General features: G+C 34.3%; 5 protein-coding genes across 5 annotated transcripts; 3 read left to right on the top strand and 2 right to left on the bottom strand.

Moving 5' to 3' along the window:
- The first annotated feature begins 925 nt into the window (after positions 1–925).
- LOC107430089 (uncharacterized) lies at positions 926–4,946 on the top strand. Its single transcript, XM_016040882.4, has 8 exons — positions 926–1,392; positions 2,055–2,199; positions 2,281–2,449; positions 2,795–3,065; positions 3,592–3,857; positions 3,978–4,193; positions 4,318–4,426; positions 4,566–4,946. Exons 1-8 carry the CDS (start codon positions 1,242–1,244, stop codon positions 4,625–4,627), a joined length of 1,389 nt encoding a protein of 462 aa, XP_015896368.1. The 5' UTR covers positions 926–1,241; the 3' UTR covers positions 4,628–4,946.
- Positions 4,947–8,241: 3,295 nt separating this feature from the next.
- On the top strand, positions 8,242–10,353 carry LOC107430063 (SNW/SKI-interacting protein A). Its single transcript, XM_048464192.2, has one exon. It carries the CDS (start codon positions 8,428–8,430, stop codon positions 9,817–9,819), a length of 1,392 nt encoding a protein of 463 aa, XP_048320149.2. The 5' UTR covers positions 8,242–8,427; the 3' UTR covers positions 9,820–10,353.
- A 995-nt stretch (positions 10,354–11,348) lies between these two features.
- On the top strand, positions 11,349–12,408 carry LOC107430084 (early nodulin-like protein 8). Its single transcript, XM_016040875.4, has 2 exons — positions 11,349–11,732; positions 11,814–12,408. Exons 1-2 carry the CDS (start codon positions 11,528–11,530, stop codon positions 12,197–12,199), a joined length of 591 nt encoding a protein of 196 aa, XP_015896361.3. The 5' UTR covers positions 11,349–11,527; the 3' UTR covers positions 12,200–12,408.
- A 525-nt stretch (positions 12,409–12,933) lies between these two features.
- Positions 12,934–17,277, bottom strand: LOC107430083 (N6-adenosine-methyltransferase MT-A70-like). Its single transcript, XM_016040874.4, has 7 exons — positions 15,859–17,277; positions 15,231–15,329; positions 14,662–14,745; positions 14,212–14,564; positions 13,850–14,066; positions 13,578–13,657; positions 12,934–13,425 (listed from the first exon to the last, which is right to left on the bottom strand). The coding sequence occupies exons 1-7, from the start codon at positions 17,104–17,106 to the stop codon at positions 13,143–13,145; spliced, it is 2,364 nt and encodes a 787-aa protein (XP_015896360.3). The 5' UTR covers positions 17,107–17,277; the 3' UTR covers positions 12,934–13,142.
- Positions 17,278–17,984: 707 nt separating this feature from the next.
- LOC107430079 (oligopeptide transporter 7-like) lies at positions 17,985–19,173 on the bottom strand. Its single transcript, XM_060818021.1, has 2 exons — positions 18,955–19,173; positions 17,985–18,828 (listed from the first exon to the last, which is right to left on the bottom strand). The coding sequence occupies exons 1-2, from the start codon at positions 19,102–19,104 to the stop codon at positions 18,331–18,333; spliced, it is 648 nt and encodes a 215-aa protein (XP_060674004.1). The 5' UTR covers positions 19,105–19,173; the 3' UTR covers positions 17,985–18,330.
- Positions 19,174–19,425: the final 252 nt, after the last annotated feature.

The raw sequence follows: 19,425 nt of genomic DNA, 5'->3' as shown, positions 1-19,425 counted from the left end.
AATTTATATGAAATTGATCCCTTTATATGAAATTAACCCATTTATACAAAATTTATCCAATTAAATAAATTAAATTATTTATATTAATTATTTCATATAAAATAAAAATAATTTAATCATTAATTAATTTTAAATTAAAATTATATGTAAAATCATATAATTATAGTTATAAGGTTACGCTATATAATATATGATATAATAATATAACAATCTCATATAATAGTTAAATATATATATATACATAATAAATTTAATACTATTTTTTTAAAAATAATATAAAATACTATATTAATAATTATGTTTTTAATTTTCTACATTTTTAATACTTTTATCATATTAATTTTTTTTTATGTCCATAAATCTATATATATTGAACATATTATATTTAAGTAAAAAAATATTATTTTGATATTTATTATTATTTATTTATTTAATTAAAAAATTAAAATATAACTTTAAATAAGTTTGTAATTTAGTAATAAAAAAGTATTAATTAAAATTTTATTAATGATAAATTTAATATATTAAAGTTATAATTTAAATGAAATATAATCGTATCAGATTAGATTGATATATTTAGTTAAACGGATTAATTTAAATCAATTTCGAATTAAACAGATCAATTCAAAATTAATACATTTAATAAATAGATTAATTTGAATTAATTTTAAATTAAACGAATTCAATCAAAATTGATACGTTTAATAATCATATTAAATATATTAATCCAAATTTATTTCAAATATAATTATAATAAATCTAAATTCATCAATTTCATGATGTTTTTAAATTGTCTTTTATAACTTAAATGGTCACTTTAGTTAAGAGGAAATAGAAAAGTAAAAAAAATAATAATAGAAGGAAAATATATATTTTTTGGATTTAAGCAAAATGGAAAATTACCAAATCGGACCAAAAAGAGAGTCAGGAAAGAATGAGATTCACCCGAGAGTGTGAGACCAAACCCACTCGTAAGATATTGATGAGTGAAAGCATGGAAATTGGAATCCCCGGGAAACGATGAACCAAACGCCTCAAAAGAGTCTTGGTATTTCCTGTCCTTTTTGATTCACAAATCCCACCACCCCACTGACTTCATGACCAACCAGATAATGATCAAAATTCCTATTTAACACCCCACACGCTTTAGCCTTTTATCTTCACCTTCCTCTTCTTCTTCTCCTCGCATTCTCTCTCTCTCTGTTTTTCTCTCTGGGTCTGTCTGTTCTTGCAGATCGAGAATGGAGGTCCTCTACTTTCTCATTTTCGGGGCTTTATCCGTGGTGGTGGCAGCGTTGGAGCTCAGCAAAACGAGCAAAGATCGTATTAACACCACCTCTGCTTTCAATGCCTTCAAGAACAACTATCTCCTTGTTTACTCTCTCATGATGGGTAGGCTTAGATCTGACCATTTTTCATCTTTTTCTCATCTGGGTTTTCATTGTTTTTGGTAGATTTGTTGTAATGTGGGTGTTCATGTTTTTCTAATTGTTGTGGGTTTGATTCAATGTTATTACTGTTCTTATATGCTTAATACATTAGTTGACGATAAATGCTGTTTATCTAATTGGATCTTCCGTTAAATTCTTTTGCAATTGTCTTTGCTCTTCTCCTTTTTTCTGTGATTGCATTCCGCAGCCTAGAAATGGAAGGAATTGAATAGAAAAAGAAAGGAGTCTAAAGCTTGAGCTGGTTTGATGTTAATCAAGTTGTTCAAACCTAGTTAAACCTGATAATTCTCTTTGACTCGGCTAAGACTTTGTCTTATCTATGTCTGGCAATTCTAAACAAATTTGAAGCTACTGGATGGGGGGGTTAAACCATTTCTAATTGCTTTATTACTGATTCTGCTATTTGGATTCTCTAGAGAATGTTTTTACTTCTGCTTTTTGTTTTATTGAACTTTGATGTATATATTCTGCTATAAAGTGTTGTAATGCAACAATCTAATAATAAACATCATGCTAGGAGAACGAGATGGCTATGATGCCATCATGATGTAATATGAAATATGTCATCTTTCTGGGATCTGATTGAATTGATTGCGGCAATAGCCGGGGATTGGTTGCAGGGTCCATATGTTTACTACCTATACAGTACATATGGCTATAGTAAAGGGGAGATTGGACAGCTCTTTATTGCTGGGTTTGGATCATCTATGCTTTTCGGAACGATTGTTGGATCTTTAGCTGACAAACAGTAAGGTCTTGTGCTGATTTGTTTTAGTTCCTTTCAATTGATTAAATTACTGATTCTTGGTGGATCACATATAAATTTCAGGGGTCGGAAGAGGGCATGTGTTACTTACTGCATTACTTATATTTTAAGCTGCATCACTAAACATTCCCCACAATACAAAGTTTTAATGTTGGGACGTGTTTTGGGAGGCATTGCCACCTCTCTTCTCTTTTCAGCCTTTGAGTCCTGGCTTGTTGCAGAACACAATAAGGTGCATTACTGCTTTGTAATGAACTACAATTCTGAGAAACACAATTGTCATATTGTTAACATTTTAATCAATTTCTCTTCTCAATTCTGGTATGTCATGAAGATCTGAACAGTTTGCAAGTCTTGACTATTATGCATTCTATACATTTTAGTTTTAGGCCATTGATGTGTCAATGAGTCGAAGTCCTACATATATGTCACTTTCTAATTATTTTGTTAAAAAACAATTTCATTCCATTAGATTGCTTTTTCAATGTTCTCTTGGATGGGTTTCTAAAGGTTTTGATCAAATTTCTCTTTCATATGGTGTTGGATTTTTAACCTTTTGATGACCTTAATTTTGTAGAGGGGTTTTGATCAACAATGGCTTTCAATAACATTCTCTAAGGCCATATTTCTTGGCAATGGCCTAATTGCCATTGTATCTGGGTTGTTTGGGAATCTACTGGTAGATACATTGGGATTTGGTCCGGTGGCTCCATTTGATGCTGCAGCATGCTTTTTGGCAATTGGCATGGCTATAATATTGGGGTCATGGGGTGAAAATTATGGAGATCCATCCGATAACAAGAGCCTGCTTATGCAGTTCAAAGGTGCTGCTGTGGCTATTGCTTCTGGTAAATCCGTAATCTTATTCTTTCTTGATTCTTACTTGATTTCATTAAAGGTTAAGTTCACTAAGAAAATATTGGTAGAAATTCATTCTATATGTATCAAATTGCAGTGCAGATCTTGCAAAAGAGTAGACTTAATATGTGAGATAACTGTAAACAGAGATATGTGGGGATGATGCCACAGCCCTAAAATGTGCAAAAACCTTATTCTTGGGTCCTTTCTCTGTATGCATAGAGATTTGAATTCACTTTTCTTGGACATGTTGTTGGGGTTTGCTCCATGCGTTTCTCATGCTCAAAGTTGTTTTGTTTCTTTCAAATAAATAGATCACCGAACGATAGAAATATAGAGGATAAATACTAGCAACAGGCTGACTCTCTTCCATATGAACCATTGTGTGTGTATATGTGTATAATTTTTTTTTTCTTTTTCTTTTTCCCTTTATGTTCTTTTCTACTTTTCTTCTTTTGTCTTTTGTTGCTGATATTCACCAAAAGCTCTTGAACATATTGTTCCATGTGTGTGCAGATGAGAAAATTGCATTACTGGGTGCAATACAATCTCTATTTGAGGGTTCGATGTACACTTTTGTTTTCCTGTGGACTCCTGCTCTGAGCCCAAATGATGAGGAAATTCCACATGGTTTCATTTTTGCGACATTCATGTTGGCCTCAATGCTGGGAAGCTCTATCGCATCTCGATTGTTGGCCCACTCATCCCCAAGAGTTGAGAGCTACATGCAGATTGTATTTATGATCTCTGCGGCGACCCTCCTGCTCCCAATTATAACAAATGTATGTCTTAGATTTTAATCCACAAATCTTCTTCACATACATGTGTTTGCATCTTTCTTGTAAGGGCTGTTTACCTTGAAGATGTTACTAAGTTTTATTAATGCCTACAAAATTTTGCAGTTCTTGATACCACCTTCCAATGTGAAAGGTGGGAGCATCTCATTTTCAGGGACCATTCAGCTTGCTGGATTCTGCACTTTTGAGGCATGTGTGGGAATATTCTGGCCTTCTATCATGAAGATGAGGTCCCAATACATTCCTGAAGAGGCTAGAAGCACCATAATGAACTTCTTTCGTATTCCTCTCAACATCTTTGTTTGTGTTGTGCTGTACAATGTGAGTAAACACCACTATATTGTGTATTAATTAGGACATTTTATCATTCCAGCCTGTAATGCAATTGTGGGAACTCCTATTTATGGCTTTAAAAAGTTGGCTTTCTTCTGTTCCTCCTTTGAAGGTTAATGCATTTCCCATCACGGTCATGTTTGGTATGTGCTCGATTTTCCTCTTTATGGCTGCTGTGTTGCAGAGGCGTCTCATGGTGATTTCAGAGAACCAAAAACCAAGTAAGTTACTGCAATATCAGTGCTAAATGTTACAAAAGAAAAAAGAAGATGAATAGAATTCCTTTCTCGCCACTCTAATATGTACTTTTTGGGTTTGAAGCTGTGATCATTGGTTATTAATACATATAATTCATCGCAGAACAACAAGACTGGACAGCATTGGATACAGACCAAGAAGCCCAGCCACTAAATGACAGTTGATGTGAAGAAGGAGAAGAAGCTTCAGAATTTTTGAAATTTTAAATCGGAAACAACCTAGTCATTATTGATTGCCAAAGCTGCATTCTGTTTGCTGTTTGCCAATTGTGGATGGATATGCCAAGGGATTTTAAAGGGAAATCAGTTTGTGGCCATAGCATAAAGAAATACTAAAAGTAGGAAATGATATATTTTGTTTAGGCAATGGCTTGTGCAATCTCTGATGTCTGAGTATATCTTGTCATATGGATTATGTTTAGCGAATTTGTTTCAACCTTCTATATATAAAAAGCATGATATAAGATAGTCTTTTGATATTTCATTCCCTGTCTTTTTCCCTTCCAAATTTTCCTTCCTTCTAGTGTTCTAATTCCAGAACCGTGTTAGCAAATGCGAATGTTCCTCACCTTCTTTCTATTTATTTTCTTTGTTAGGCTATTGGAAAATGATTAGACGGTGGCATTGGATGGAAGTCTTGGGAGCTCAAATTAGGGCTTCGAAATTTATCTATGACCTAATCCAGATTTGCAATTATTATTTTTTGATAAATAGATTTGTTATTATTATTATTTATTTTTTTATTTTTAAGGCATCTACCTAAAGAAGAATAAGATATGGGAAAATTTATAGTAACTTGTTCTGTAAAATGTGAACCGAAATGTCACGGGCACTTGAAGACGTGGCAATCTAAAATATTAAAATAAAAAGAAAAAGCAGTAAACTTAAAGCAATTCTCCCCAAAAAAAAAAAAAAAAAAAAAAAAAAAAAAACATAATTAAAGATTTTTTAGGACGTGGCATTGGCAATCTAAAATATCAAAACAGAATCTAAGGTCCTGTGGTAATAAAATTTTAAAAAAAAAAAAAAATGGGGAATTTTTGCAAGTGTGCTTCTCAAATTTTCAGATTTTTTATAAATTGCATCCTAAATTTCATATTTATGATTTATGCTTTTCAAATTTACAGCTTTTTTGGACCAATATCTCTTAAGCATAGTTTCATCCATTTTATAGCATTAAATGTCACGTGAATGATACATGCCCCATAAAGATAAAGGTATTTTTGAAAGATCAAATCACTTGGTTTTGTTGCAGTGCTCAAGAAGGTATTACCGTAATAATTTCAAAATTTGGAGGGTATCAGTGCAAAATTATTTAAATCTAAGGATATTAATGAAAAAATAATGAAAATCCAGGAGGGCATTAGTGCATTTCTACTGCTGTTATGGTAACAAGTGACTTAATCTTCTATAAATACCCTTGTTCTGATGGAGCATATGTCTTTTACATGCTATTTAATGACACAAAATGGATAAAATCAAGCTTGGAGGCATTTGTGTAAAAAACTATGAATTTAGAAGCATAGATGGTGAATATGAAATTCAGAATGTAATTTGCAAAAAATTTAAAAATTTGAAGGTACCACTGCAAAAAATCTAAATTAAAAAATTAAAAAAAAATTTAAGATCCTATTCTTTCCTCTCAATAATAATATTTTTTTTTTTGTAAAATTTATAATTGAATAATATAATAAGAATTTACCCAAACATTTAAAAAATTTCCAAAAAGTTACTCAATATATTATATATTTATTTTTGTCATGTCTTTGTGAATTTTTTTTTTCTTACAAGGTAATCAATTAGCAATTATATTTTGGATTACCTATTACATTAATTTACTTTTAATTATAAATTATATAAAGAAATATTATTTGTTATCATTAATAAATAATTGTTAGTAAAATTTATATTACCATTAAAAAATTTATTCTTAAAGCTTTAATATAAAAAAACAAAATTAAATAGTTCCAATTAAAATTTACTGTCTAAACTAATAATAATCATAATTAACGACAAATATAACTCTATAAAAAATTTAGCATTAATTAATACGGAATGAGAAAACTTTTAAGTTAATAGTGATGAAGTTGCATGACTTCAATTTAAAAAGTTTTTTTTTTCTAAATAATATTAAAAATATCAAATAAATCTACTAAAATATATATAAATATAGTATATCAATATTTAATTTATTTATATTTATTTCTTTAAAAATTCATTTATCTAAAATTTAATTATATTTATTTACTAATCAACAAAATATAAACATATATCACTTGGTATAATTTTGATATCGGTTTAATTGGTATCTTTAATATTACCCTTATTGTTTTCCGAAACTTTTCTTATTTTCTTGCCGAGTGTATTATCGAATTTTTTTCTATTTAAAAACCGCAGGATAATCCTTTTCTTTGTGACTACAATGTCGAAGCGCAGGTTAATGATTTTATTAATGCTGATGTGACACAACTTTCTCTCCTCTATTTAAAGAGGGCTTATTGGTTTTGTTGGTTCTCCAATTTGCATTTTAATTTTTGATATATTTTTTTTTTATCATTTTGGTTTATATATATATATATATTATGTACTTTAGTTTTTAAATTATTTTACAATATAAATTTTTAGCAATTTTAAGGAATAAAGACTAATGATTGTTGCACCAAATATAGTATACATCTCATAATTGTTAAACGTGCATATAAAATAATTTAAAAATTAAAGTGCATTAAAATTGAAATTTAAATATAAAAAAATGCTAAAAAAAAAAGAAAGAAGAAGTTTAAAGACTAAAATGCAATTATAAGTATAAAGGGGGAAAAAAATTGAAATAAAAGGGACTGGGATTTGAACTCGGAATAGTGTTTTCCAAGACATCTAATTCATCCTCTGAATGGTATGTAACTACAACTTTTCGCCTAAATTTGGTTGCTTTCTTAATTGAATTTGTGTTTCATGTTAAGGGATAGATGTAATTTTCTTCTCTGGACTTTCTGCAACAACAACTTTTAGCCTAAATCTGGCTGCTTTATTTTATTTATTTGATTTGGAAAAAAAAAATTGTGTTTCTTGTTACGCAAGTTATATAATATTTTGTGGTTGGTTGGATGGATTTTGCAGTGGCGCCGTTCAAGTCTAGGCAAGGACCTCAGACATATCCCCCACTATTTGTCAATTGTACCTTTTTTTAATATTGGATAAAATTCTCAAGACTCAACCTGTAAGCTAGTTTATTTGTTTTCTACTTCAAAACCTCATACTAGGGGGACATAAGAGGAAGCTCTCACAGGAGAGGAGTGGTTATAAGGTAGCTGAAATTGGAGTTTGATCTTGATTGTATTTATGAGTTTTTTTTTTTTTTTTTTTTTTTTTTGTTTCCTCCCCCCAAACCAATTTCAAAATTCAAAAAAAAAAAAAAAAACAAAACAAAACAAAACAAAACAAATTTTAGTGTCACCTGAGTTGCACGTGACCTATATATGATTATATATTTAACAGCATCTGTTACATGTTAACTGATTTTTTGGCAAATTATAGATTTTTTAAAGTATCGGATATTAAAAATAATAGTAATAAAAAATAAAAATTCAACATACCCTAAACGAGAAAAAGTAAATATAGAAAGCGCTAAGATGTAATGTACCTAGGAAATTATATCCTAATATAAATGGGTAAATAAAACAAGGAAGACTGAATTCGTTTTCGTATCAAACAAGGAAACCAGCGCGTTGTTTATATATATATATATATATATATAATTATAATTTGCTGAGCCTTGTGTTTGTGTGTCGTCTCTTTCACTCTCGAGCAACATCTTCCGTTCCTTCTATCTACGGTTAGTATACTTTGTGTTTCTTAATTTTCGTTAAGATATTAGGATTTGGGTGTGTTGGGTTTGGTTTTGTTTTCTTTGATTTCATTTTTCCTGTTTTTCTGCTAATTAAATAGTATCGTATAAATATATATTCATGGAGATGCGTTTGAAAGATTGTAGAGACAGGTTTTCTATCCCTCCCTACCGAAGGCGTTGGGGCTTTGTTCCTCGGACAATACAAGATTTTGGCGATGGGGGTTCGTTTCCCGAGATTCTCATATTGCAATACCCTCTTGATATGGGCAGGGAGCTTAGACAACAACAATGCTCCAACGTTGTTAAGCATCCAAACAACAATAATATTGTCAATTCCCAATATGCAGATATTGTGCCCAAAATTTTGAAAGTTGATAATCACAACCATGTTGTTTATGATGGTGATTTTGAACAAGAAGATTATGAAATCCAAATCCAAGAAACAACAAAGGAAACAAAAGTTGCTCTTGAAAGGACTATGAGTATGAGATCCAATATTCTGAATTATCCGAAATACCCATCGAACTCCAAGTTCATCAAGTATAAACCATCATCATCATCATCATCATCAGGTGCCATTAATGCCAAAGAGAGGATTGTCGAGGTGGTAGATGTGTCTGTAGCAGACCCTGTTGAGCCTCCTAAATTCAAGCACAAGAAACTTCCATACCCTTCTTCCTCTGCCTCATCACCACCTGTTCCTGTTCTTCATTCCCCTCCTAGGACTCTGACTGTAGAAGATCAAGAGAATTGGAAAATTCCACCATGTATTTCCAACTGGAAGAACCCAAAGGGCTACGCTATTCCACTCCACAAACGCTGTCTTGTGGCTAATTATGATGATGTTCAGATTAATGATAATTTCGCAAAACTTTCGGAGGCTCTGTATGTCTCTGAGCACAAAGCCAGAGAGGCAGTTGCCTTGAGGTCTAAACTTGACGAGGAAATAAGTATGAAAGAGAAGGAGAGAAAAGAGCAGGAGCTAAGGCTGTTAGCTATGAAAGCCAGAAGTAGTAGTAATGGCTACCACTCCCAAAGTCAGGGAAGGGAAGAAGAGAAATTGCAGCGTGATAAAATCCGCGAGGAGCGAAGACAAGAGAGGAAAAGGGAGAGGAGATTGGAGGCCAAAGATGTAGCAATGAGAAAGAGAAGTAAAAATACAAAGGAAAGTGATAGGGATATGAATGAAAAGGTTGCTCTCGGTATGGCTTATAGTGGAGAAGGAAGAGGAGGGGAGATTATGTATGACCAAAGACTGTTCAACCAAGAAAAAGGAATTGAGTCTGGTTTTGCAAATGATGATGATATCTATAATTTGTATGAAAGGGGATTGTTTGGTGCTCAGCCTACAATGTCTTCCCTCTACAGGCCAAAGAAGAAGGGATTATTTGAAGATGCTGTTGGTCCAAGAGATGGACCAGTTAAGTTTCAGAAAGCTGATGATCTATTTGGACTAGATCAGTTCATGAAAGAAGTCGACAAGGGTATGAAAGGAGCAGCTGATTTTTAACTTCTTGTTGCTGAACATTAATTACAAGTTTTTTTATTAGGCTACCATTTTTTTTTTTTTTTTCGGGTAATGTTGAACACAGTGATGCATGTAAAATCTGCATTAGATTCATATTTTTCTAGTCTCTAAATAGAGTTGCTTCCATTTTAGTGCGAATAAGAAATTTATAGTTTTTACTATCACATTGTCAGTAGAGTTTGCAGAAACCAAAAAACATGTAAGCTGGCATTAAAGGGATGTTTTGTTTGTTAATTTGTTTTTGATCTTTCCCCACATTCTGGTTTTATTCTCACTGTTTCTATTAGCCTTGCAATTCTTCAGTAACTCAGATGATTAGATCAAATGCTTATGAAAGGATAAAGCAAGCTCTAGATAGCTATCTCTTCCTACACTATATAGACAAATCATAAATCTTAGTCATCCATGTCCCGAGTAACAGATTGCTCAGAATTTTTACTTTTTCTATTTTTTTTTTTTTTCCTCGTCCTGTTGAGAGGGGATTCACCTTTTAATACCTAGCTTTTGATTTGATTGAATTTACAGTTTTTGTAATTTTCAACTCTGAACCAATTATAATGTTCAAGGCCTTCATTTTGGAAATATTAAGGGCATGTTATGTTAAACTTCCACATTATTTTATTTAGTCACCTCAAGAAGACTACAAAGGGATAAATAAACAAATCATTTTTTTTTTTTTTGGCTGAAATAAACAAATCAAACTTATGATAGAGAAAAAAGAGAGTAAATTTTACTGAAAATTGCATTTTGACTAAATTTAAGCTAGAAAATTTAACAAAACTGATAATAAGGTATCATAATATACAATTCAGAATTGCATGTTGTTTTCAAACTTTTAATATAAAATAAAATAATAATAATAATAAAGGGGGGTTGATAGAAATAATAAAGCGGCTTCCTTAACATCCAAATACCCGAGAACCTTGAATTAAATTTTATTGTGTATTCGTTTTCAACCAATCAACACCTTTAAAGACTCTTCATCATTCAAGTTTCCAGCATTATTTATTTATTTATTTATTTTTGCTTGAAAAGTTTCCAGCATTATTTTTGTCTGCAAGAACCATATTAATTAGATACACCGTGACAATTAACTAAAAAAATTCAAAAAGAAAAAAAATGAAAATCTCACTTGTAGAAAGTTGCTAAATTTTTCTATAGAAATATTATAAAGCTGAGTGGCCATGTGCAAGGAAACAAGCTCCACATGGTGATGAGACTTCATAAAATTTAAATTTATCTGCTAATTATATTTGATAGATCAAAGGAAGAAAATCCCCATTCTCTTCTTTCTACTTTATTCCAAGGTTCCAACCTTGCATTACCCAACTGGCCCATGTGCCATTGTTAGCCATATGATTGATTTATCTTGCAATCCTAAACCCATCTAAAATAAGTTAATACCCATAAGAGATCTCTACCATCCACTTTGTTAGATATTTGGACTTTTCACTGAACATGGTTCGACTTTGACTGTCTTTAAGGATTTATCAATCTTACATTTGTTTCATAACTGGTCAATCCCTCACTCCAAAAGAGGGGTATTCAGGTAAATTAGCCATCATATTGTACCTTTTTCTTCCACCAATCAGTCTGAAGATCCTCAACCCCCCATAAGATTTGTCTCAATAGTGTTCCCAAGTCTCTTGAACAAAAACTCCTGAATTTGAGAAAGAAAAAAGAGTGAAAAATGAAGTTAAAGATGGCCAGTCTTAGAAGTCCTAAAAACAGCTTCTGTTTGGCTTTTCTGTTCCTTGCCTTTGTTCAAACTCAAGTCCTCTGCTACCAATACAAAGTTGGAGATTTAGATTCTTGGGGAATACCCAGTTCTGCCAATCCTCAAGTGTACGCCAAGTGGTCTAAATACCACACTTTCAGGATCGGAGATTCTCTCTGTAAGCATTTTCTGTCTTCTTTTTCTTTTTGCTTCTTCATCTGGCTTTTGTACTTCGCTTATTTTGTTTTTTCCTGTGTAGTGTTCTTATACCCACCAAGCCAAGATTCAGTGATTCAAGTCACAGCACAATCCTATAACAGCTGCAACCTCAAAGATCCAATCTTGTACATGAACAATGGAAACTCTCTGTTTAATATAACTTCAGAGGGCCAATTTTTCTTCACCAGTGGAGAGTCAGGCCATTGCGAAAAGAAGCAGAAGTTATACATTACTGTTGGGAATGCTAGCGCTGCATATTCTCCTTCATATGGTCCCAGTGCAATGCCAGAAACCTCACCTTCTTATCCAACTGTTTTCGGCACAATCCCAGCACCACCTTCCTATTCACCATCACTCAATTTCCCAGTTTTCATGGCTTCTGCTATTGGATTTATGGTATGTGCATTACTTGGCGGCATCATGTAAAAAAGAACATAAATATTCAGAACCCAATTGAGAAATTATTTTTTTTCCTTTCCTCATTTTGAATATTGATTTTTTCCCCTTCCATTCTTGAATTCTAAAAAGTATAATTGGTTTACATGGAGATTTCTGGATTTGTATTATTTTTCAGCAATTATATGTAACAAAGTGTTCAATATCTTAATCAATATTGTCAAGTTTTTGGTTTTGCATATCTTTTTCATCCCGCAAGTTTTCTACTGAAGCATCTAGAATTTCAAAGAAAGAAACCAAAAACTGTAAATCGAAAAATAAAGTCCCTCCTTTTTTGCTCTTTTTTAAGAAAAGAAAACACCATTTTCCAAGTAAAAGAACAACGACAGCTAAAACAAAGCACGCCCGAGAATTATGGCAATTTGACTAGCTCTTTCACTGGTATTAAATTATGAATCCTGCTGTCCGTTATGTGTGACTTGGCAGACTCTGGTTGGACAGCTGCCTCATCTCACTGTAACTGAGTTGGGAAAAGGAAGATTTCCCTTAAAATATTCGTATGCCAGTTGGATATGCAAGTTGCTCCCGACACTGCAGTCCCTGTGGGGCACTTATTTTTGCTTATCGCCATCACAGATTCAAAATAAAATGCCCAAAATCAAGTCGGCAAAAGTTCAGATCAGAACATGCTAAAATGGATAAAGAGAATTATATAGAAAAGCGGGAACTGAAATAGCTAAAGCGACAAGTGACACAAATCAACAGCAGCAAAAGAACCAGCTAGCATCTTAAACATGGCAAAAGATAAAATTTTACATGCTTAATCAATACTCATGTATAATACACAGATAGCCCGACTTTGGCCCCTTGAAACTGTACCCCTTTTTTCTTTTTTTCTTTTTTTTTAGTTCCATTGAAATTAAATACACAAATGGGACAAAAATGATGATGATAGAACCTCTTTCAAACTAAATTAGTTAACCATATCAACATCTGAAGGCATCGGCTTGTCTTCAGAGGCAGCATAGGCTGCACCTAGAGCTGCCGAATCTGTGAATTGGGTAGCCGAGGATTTTGGTTCTGTTACTGAAAATGGACTCCTGATCGGAGCAGCACCGGCGTCTACTTCCATAGCAGAAGCCCTGGGAGGGGATGCAGGCTGCACCTCCACATCTGGGTAAGCAGCCTTGAACCTTGCCCTCAGGCCTTCGTCAACCAGTCGTACTCCTTGCAATTGGTTCCCCAGTGACATCCACCTGATGATAGACAGTCGACAAGCAATCATGAATGCCATGCTCAATATAGGAACCTCAAGTGATGCCCAATTTGAGACATTAGAAAGGTGAACAAGAAAAACAATGTAAAGATATTTGATATAAGAATAATAACCATGGGTTAAGAAGATTACCCTGCATGAGTGTTGTGCATTCGAGCAAACAATTCCAGCTTCCTTGTCCGGGGACTAATTCTCTCTAGCATAGGATACATCTGTAGGAATACATGCATCAATTCAAACTGTGTCTGGTAAACCAGAATTGACATTCTTTTTACACATAATTAGATAACCATCGAGCAGAATTGAAAAATTCTTTCGTGAGCTCCTCATACATGAAAAGGGAAAGTTTACACCTATCATTTTGCTTTAGAAATTATAGATTATATGATGTATATTCCGCTAACCTCATCTGGCTTACGACTTGTCTCTCTGACCTCAGCAACTATGACATCAGTATCAATATTCCTGTTTACTTCTGGATTCCCCTTTATTCCAACGAGGCAATGCTCCTTACTATGATTCAGCCAATGGCCTGTCCTCCCTGTTCTGATTATCCGCTGAAGTTGATTAGTTTTCACCCATATAATCTCTTCAACACGCTTGTACCCCCAAAGTTCTAAACTGCAAGAAGCACAGTGATACTTAAGCTAAAACTAAAGAAGACTCACATGAAGTATTGTTAAAGCATCTTGAAGTGACTTATAGTGAAGAATACAATATAGTTTATGATTATTATATTCAACAAATGACCAAGAACAGTACATACCATTCACGTCCAAGCTCCATTGCTCGTCCAGTGACCCAAAGAAAAATCAGACCATCAGTCTGCAGTGCAGGTACATTAAGATTGCGCATTTCATCATCAGCCATTGTCCCATATGGCAATTCCATATGAATATCCCATGGTGGATCTGCCATTATGACTCCAAACTGCCCTAAAATGTCCATTCTAAATGTACGGATATCACAATTAATCCATTGTGGTTCACCAAGTTCCACTTCTGAACAATATTCAGCACGCTGAGGCTTCAGTGATTTGGGAGGTCCAAGAGCTGCAGCCCCCATCATGGGTGATACATCTGGTGTTGGATCGAGCTCATAATGAACATACTTGCAAGTCTATAAAAAGAGACAAGCTTAGTACCCCATGTTAAAATGGTAATTTGACATGTCACTCATAAAGCCAAATAAAATAACCATAAAGTGAAAAACACACCTTCATATGACGGCATGTATCCAGAAAAGAACAATCCCCTAAATTGATATCAGTATGCGGAGCAACGATTCGCCGAAAATGAACCTGAAACGAAGTTCTAATCAGAAAGTTTGTGATTCAGATTACATACTCATATCAAGAGGCGACCAAATAGGAAAATTATGAAAAGATAGATGGGAAACAGCTCAAAACAACATTAAAAGACATAATTAAACTTGAAGATTAAATTACCATTTCTCAAAAAGTAAAGACAAATTCATGATAGCATTATTGTGAGCGAGGCTGCTATCCCAATAAAAAAAATAAAATAGAATAATCCCAAGATGTCTTCAAATCAAGAATTTTTTTCAAATCCACATTGTTTCATAAGCATGTAATGAATCTCAATGAATATAACATTTATATGTGATGCCTCTTCTAATTTAAATACATAGACAAATAGATATAATAAATATGAGCAGGTGTAATCATGATCACAACATAATTCAGAAAATAAGAATTCCAAATGCATATATCTTTCGAACTTCTAAACAAAGCTAGTAGCCAGACGTAATGTATTTATTACTGACCTTCTCACACGCCATAAACGAACCAGATTGTCGTCGGCAATCTTCTTTCGTTAGGGACGAGCAGTAGTGTTTCAATTGGGAACCACCTTTAGTTTTAAACTGAAACCAAAAATAAAACCAAAGCAATAGCATTATCATTATAGTTGGTTATTAACATTAAATGGGAGCTGATGCAAGAGAGGGCCAAAGATATTGTATAGACATTAAAGCATACGAATACCAATACATGTAAAAGCAAACGCAACAGAAAAGCAAATCCCAACACCCTTTGAATTGGAAAAAAACTGAAAGCTTCATAACTTTTTACTTCCAATACATGGAGATCAAGGGATAACCGGTTTCTATACAAAAACTCAAAATACAAAACGGTAGACAAAAACTCTATATTTTCAAATTTTCAAACAAAACTCTGAAGTACTAATGTTTTCTTGATTATAAAGGAGAGAAGACTATATTCAATACTATAATTACTTGGATAAGGCAGCTTATAAACTGTAAAATTTTCACATAGCATTTTTCAATTTACCTGGACGATCAAAAGCAGCAAGAACCAGTTCAACCAATTATTAAGATAGCAATACAAATTAATACATCTATAACTAAACTGAAAGGCCTTATAATCACAAACCTTTGCAGCCACAGCAGTTTCCTTTGCAGTGGGCCGGTGGATGAGGTCCAACAGCTCCTCACCAGTTTTTGATTTTTGCATTTCTCTAAAAGACTTCTTATTCAACAATGCCTCAAGATCCTTCATATCATCCTCCTCAGTGCTCATTTTCATTGCATTGCCTCCTATTCCCGAATTTGGTCCCATTGGAGGTCTATGCAATGGAGGAACACCTATCCCCCTAGGCATCCCCATCATGCTCATAGCTCCTCCTCTAGGCCCACCCCTCGGACCCATCAACGCACCTGGCGGCGGTCCACTCCCTGGAAACATCGGCGGCAACCCGGACATGTGGGGGTCGTTAGGTCCCATCCATATGTCCGGCATTGCCCTTGGAACTGGCACTGACATTCCAAACACTCCACCATTGATATCAACTCCACTAGTTACTACTTGCTGCTGATTCTGATTTTGATTCTGATTGGCATTCCAATCAGCAAAACTTATACTTGAATCCTGCTGCTGAAACTGCGCGCTGCTTTCAGGCAATTCCTTTAGCAGCTGAGTCCTATCAATTGCCAAAACCATAACCCGAGACTTTCCACTCACCACAAACTCCTCCAATTCCACGCCACGGTTATCCTCCGCCATTGACCTCAGCGCCATCTCCACCGCCAATATAGCCCCCGACTCGCCTCCTACCTCACGCAAAGCCGCCTTCTCAGCCGGCGTTGCGGTCTGGTCGTTCTCGAGCTTCCTCAACACCGTCGATGAATCAATTGGCGAAAATGGTACCCTTTCCAGCAGGCAAACCGCCACCATTGACCGAACCACCGATAACGGGCTTCCACTCTCATCAATGGGGCTGAATTGTTCGGCATCCGGTTGACGAACTGGGTTGTTTGAATCAGAAATCGGTTTTGCATTCTGGGCCTTGGGATCGGTGGGTCTGGGTTCAGCAAAAGGTTGTTGCTTGGTTGTTTGGGTTTCAGGGGTTAAAGCGCGGCTTGGTTCAAGGGTTTTTCTAGGGTTGGGTTTAGGCTGAGGAAGAGGAGGAGTGGGAGCGAAAGGCCGGTTGTTGAAGGAAGAGACAACTTGGAGGGAGAGATCGATGGAGGAGACTATGTTGGGGACCAGCTGGGCTTGGAGAGATGCGAGGAGCTCAAGCTGAGCGGTTCGCTGAGACTGAGCGCGAGATTGGAGTTGTTGACGCAAATCCTTGATCGTAGATATCGCCGTTTCTTTGTTACCGTCCGATTGGGTTTCCATTACTGGGTTTTCCTCTGTTTTTTTTCCCAAGATTTCTCTTTCTCACTTCTTCTTCTTCTTCTTCTTCTTCTTTTCTAATGGTTTTTTTTTTTAGTTTCAGTTGCATTGGAGGCTGAAAGGAAAGAAACGCACCGTTTGGACCTAAACCCTCCCTCTGCGAGCCTCTGTCTATGATAAAAGAGGGAATTTCTAATTTTGTATTGTTATCGAGTAAACGTGTACTTTTATTTTTATTTTATTTTTTTTCTTGGGTAGAAAGCATACGTTGGTAATACTATTTTGTTTGAGTTTTATTGAATTAAAAATTTTGGTAGGAATCAGTATTTTAATTTTAAAGCATTATTTTGTTAGGAATTTGTTTTGTTAATTTGGAAAATAATTAAAATTGTTTTCTTCTTTTTAGAATAAATTATTTTCTATTGATATGTGTATTTCTTCTTTCTAGAACTTATTCAAAAGTTTTAATTTTTTTTTTCCACATCACAAAATCTCATAATATTCTAGTTAAAAATTACATAAATTAAACTCTTTTTTATTGGAAAAACCCGTTCGGACTGAAAATTTGCTTCCCTTGTAGGTGCCCAAATGAAACATTGACATATAAATTTTTTTCTTAAAAACATTGCCCACTTCTTCTTTATTTATTTAAACCATATATTTTCAATCAATATCATATTTTTTATATACACATGCCCAAAAAAAAAGAAAAAAAAGAAAAAAAAACACTTTTAGAAAATAAAATTTTGATTACTATATGATAAATAATAATAACCGAGTAGAAACAAAGCATTTGACACTACTTCTATTAGCTAAACTGCAAAACCTTTTCATTCAAAGCCAAAAAAAAAAAAAAAAAAATGCTATAACATGAGAACCGCATTTACAAGTAATACTCTTTCGAAGCCAAAAGTTCTGTCATTAATGTTTTTCGATTTGTAAGGCATACATTTTTCTTGAGTTTACACAAAAATTGATTAATATTAATTTGGTCCATCGCCAATGTTTTGAATATTCTCGCAATTAATACAAAAAGGAAAAAGTATATATATGTTGTCTGTATGTATGTATATATACAAACCGTCAAAACTACCATATTTCTGATCCAATATACATATCTTCAATGGTGAACAGGGCAACCTTCAACTGCAGCCCCTTTGGCAGTGGGACGAGAAGCTAAGGGACACCCATCAAGCTCATTTCCCCACCAATGGAGACCAACACCTTCTAAGCCCAAACCAAAATACAATAGCACCGCCATGAAGGCAAGGCCAGCATCAAGAGCACCAGAAAGTACATAATTATGTCGCCCCACCAATCCGGCCAATACCTATAAACCACAAATCCTGACAGGAATCCCACAATGATCCAAGTGGATATGTTAACCGCAGTGGCCGGAGGCATTGCTGCTATGGTTGCAATCAGCACCGGCATGTTAACAAGTCTAATCCAATCTTGTTTTGGGAATGCCTTGGAGGCTACCCATACGAGGACCGGAGCTATAGCTCCCATTAAGAAGAACCAATTGATGGCGGAATAAGTCCCCGAGTCCCCGAAGATCCTTCGAGGACCCATCAAACCCCATATGACCGATCCATTATAAAACACAGTGTCAGTGGGACATGTCCATATGGATGATGGATCCTCACATAAGTCAGGAATGGTTTCCATCAGCCACCATGCAGTTCCCAAGTAGACAATGGTAGCTATGAGAGTTCCAAAAATCTAATTAATCACAAAAAAATTAGTTAATTAATTATAAGCTCATCAAATTAAGCTTAATTTGCTGAACGATATCTCTATGATATATATAAATGTAGAGGAACGTCCTTATGGAATTGAGATTAATACCTGTGCCATGAACATCGTTGTGGGAGGGATTTTCATATAGTGACCGAGCTTGAAGTCGTGCAAGAAAGTGATGGCCTGTACCGTGCTAATAGATCCATAAACCCTGAACAACATATTGGCAACAGGATATCCTGGGTATATATATCCCATAATGTACTGGGTTATGATGGTTTAGTGTGGTGCCTGTCCATTAATGCATTACAAAATGATTAAACAGAATCAAAGTCTAGTTAAACAATGGAGAGTACACACACACACACACACACATATATATATAATAATAATATGATTTTGTGAAATATTGAATGAAAAAAATGAGAAGAAACTCTTTTACTTGATTCGTAATGGCATTGATGATTCCTATTGGAAGTGTGAAGAAAAAACCAATAGCACAGGCTAATAGAATACCCCACCAAGGCAACTGAAGCTGATCATTGAATTTCTGACAAGCAAATATGGAAGCTGCAATGC

The sequence above is a fragment of the Ziziphus jujuba genome, chromosome 6, assembly GCF_031755915.1.
Source record: "Ziziphus jujuba cultivar Dongzao chromosome 6, ASM3175591v1".
NCBI lineage: Eukaryota > Viridiplantae > Streptophyta > Magnoliopsida > Rosales > Rhamnaceae > Ziziphus > Ziziphus jujuba.
Note: the sequence above shows the minus strand (reverse complement) of the source record. Positions and strands in the feature narration are given on the sequence as shown.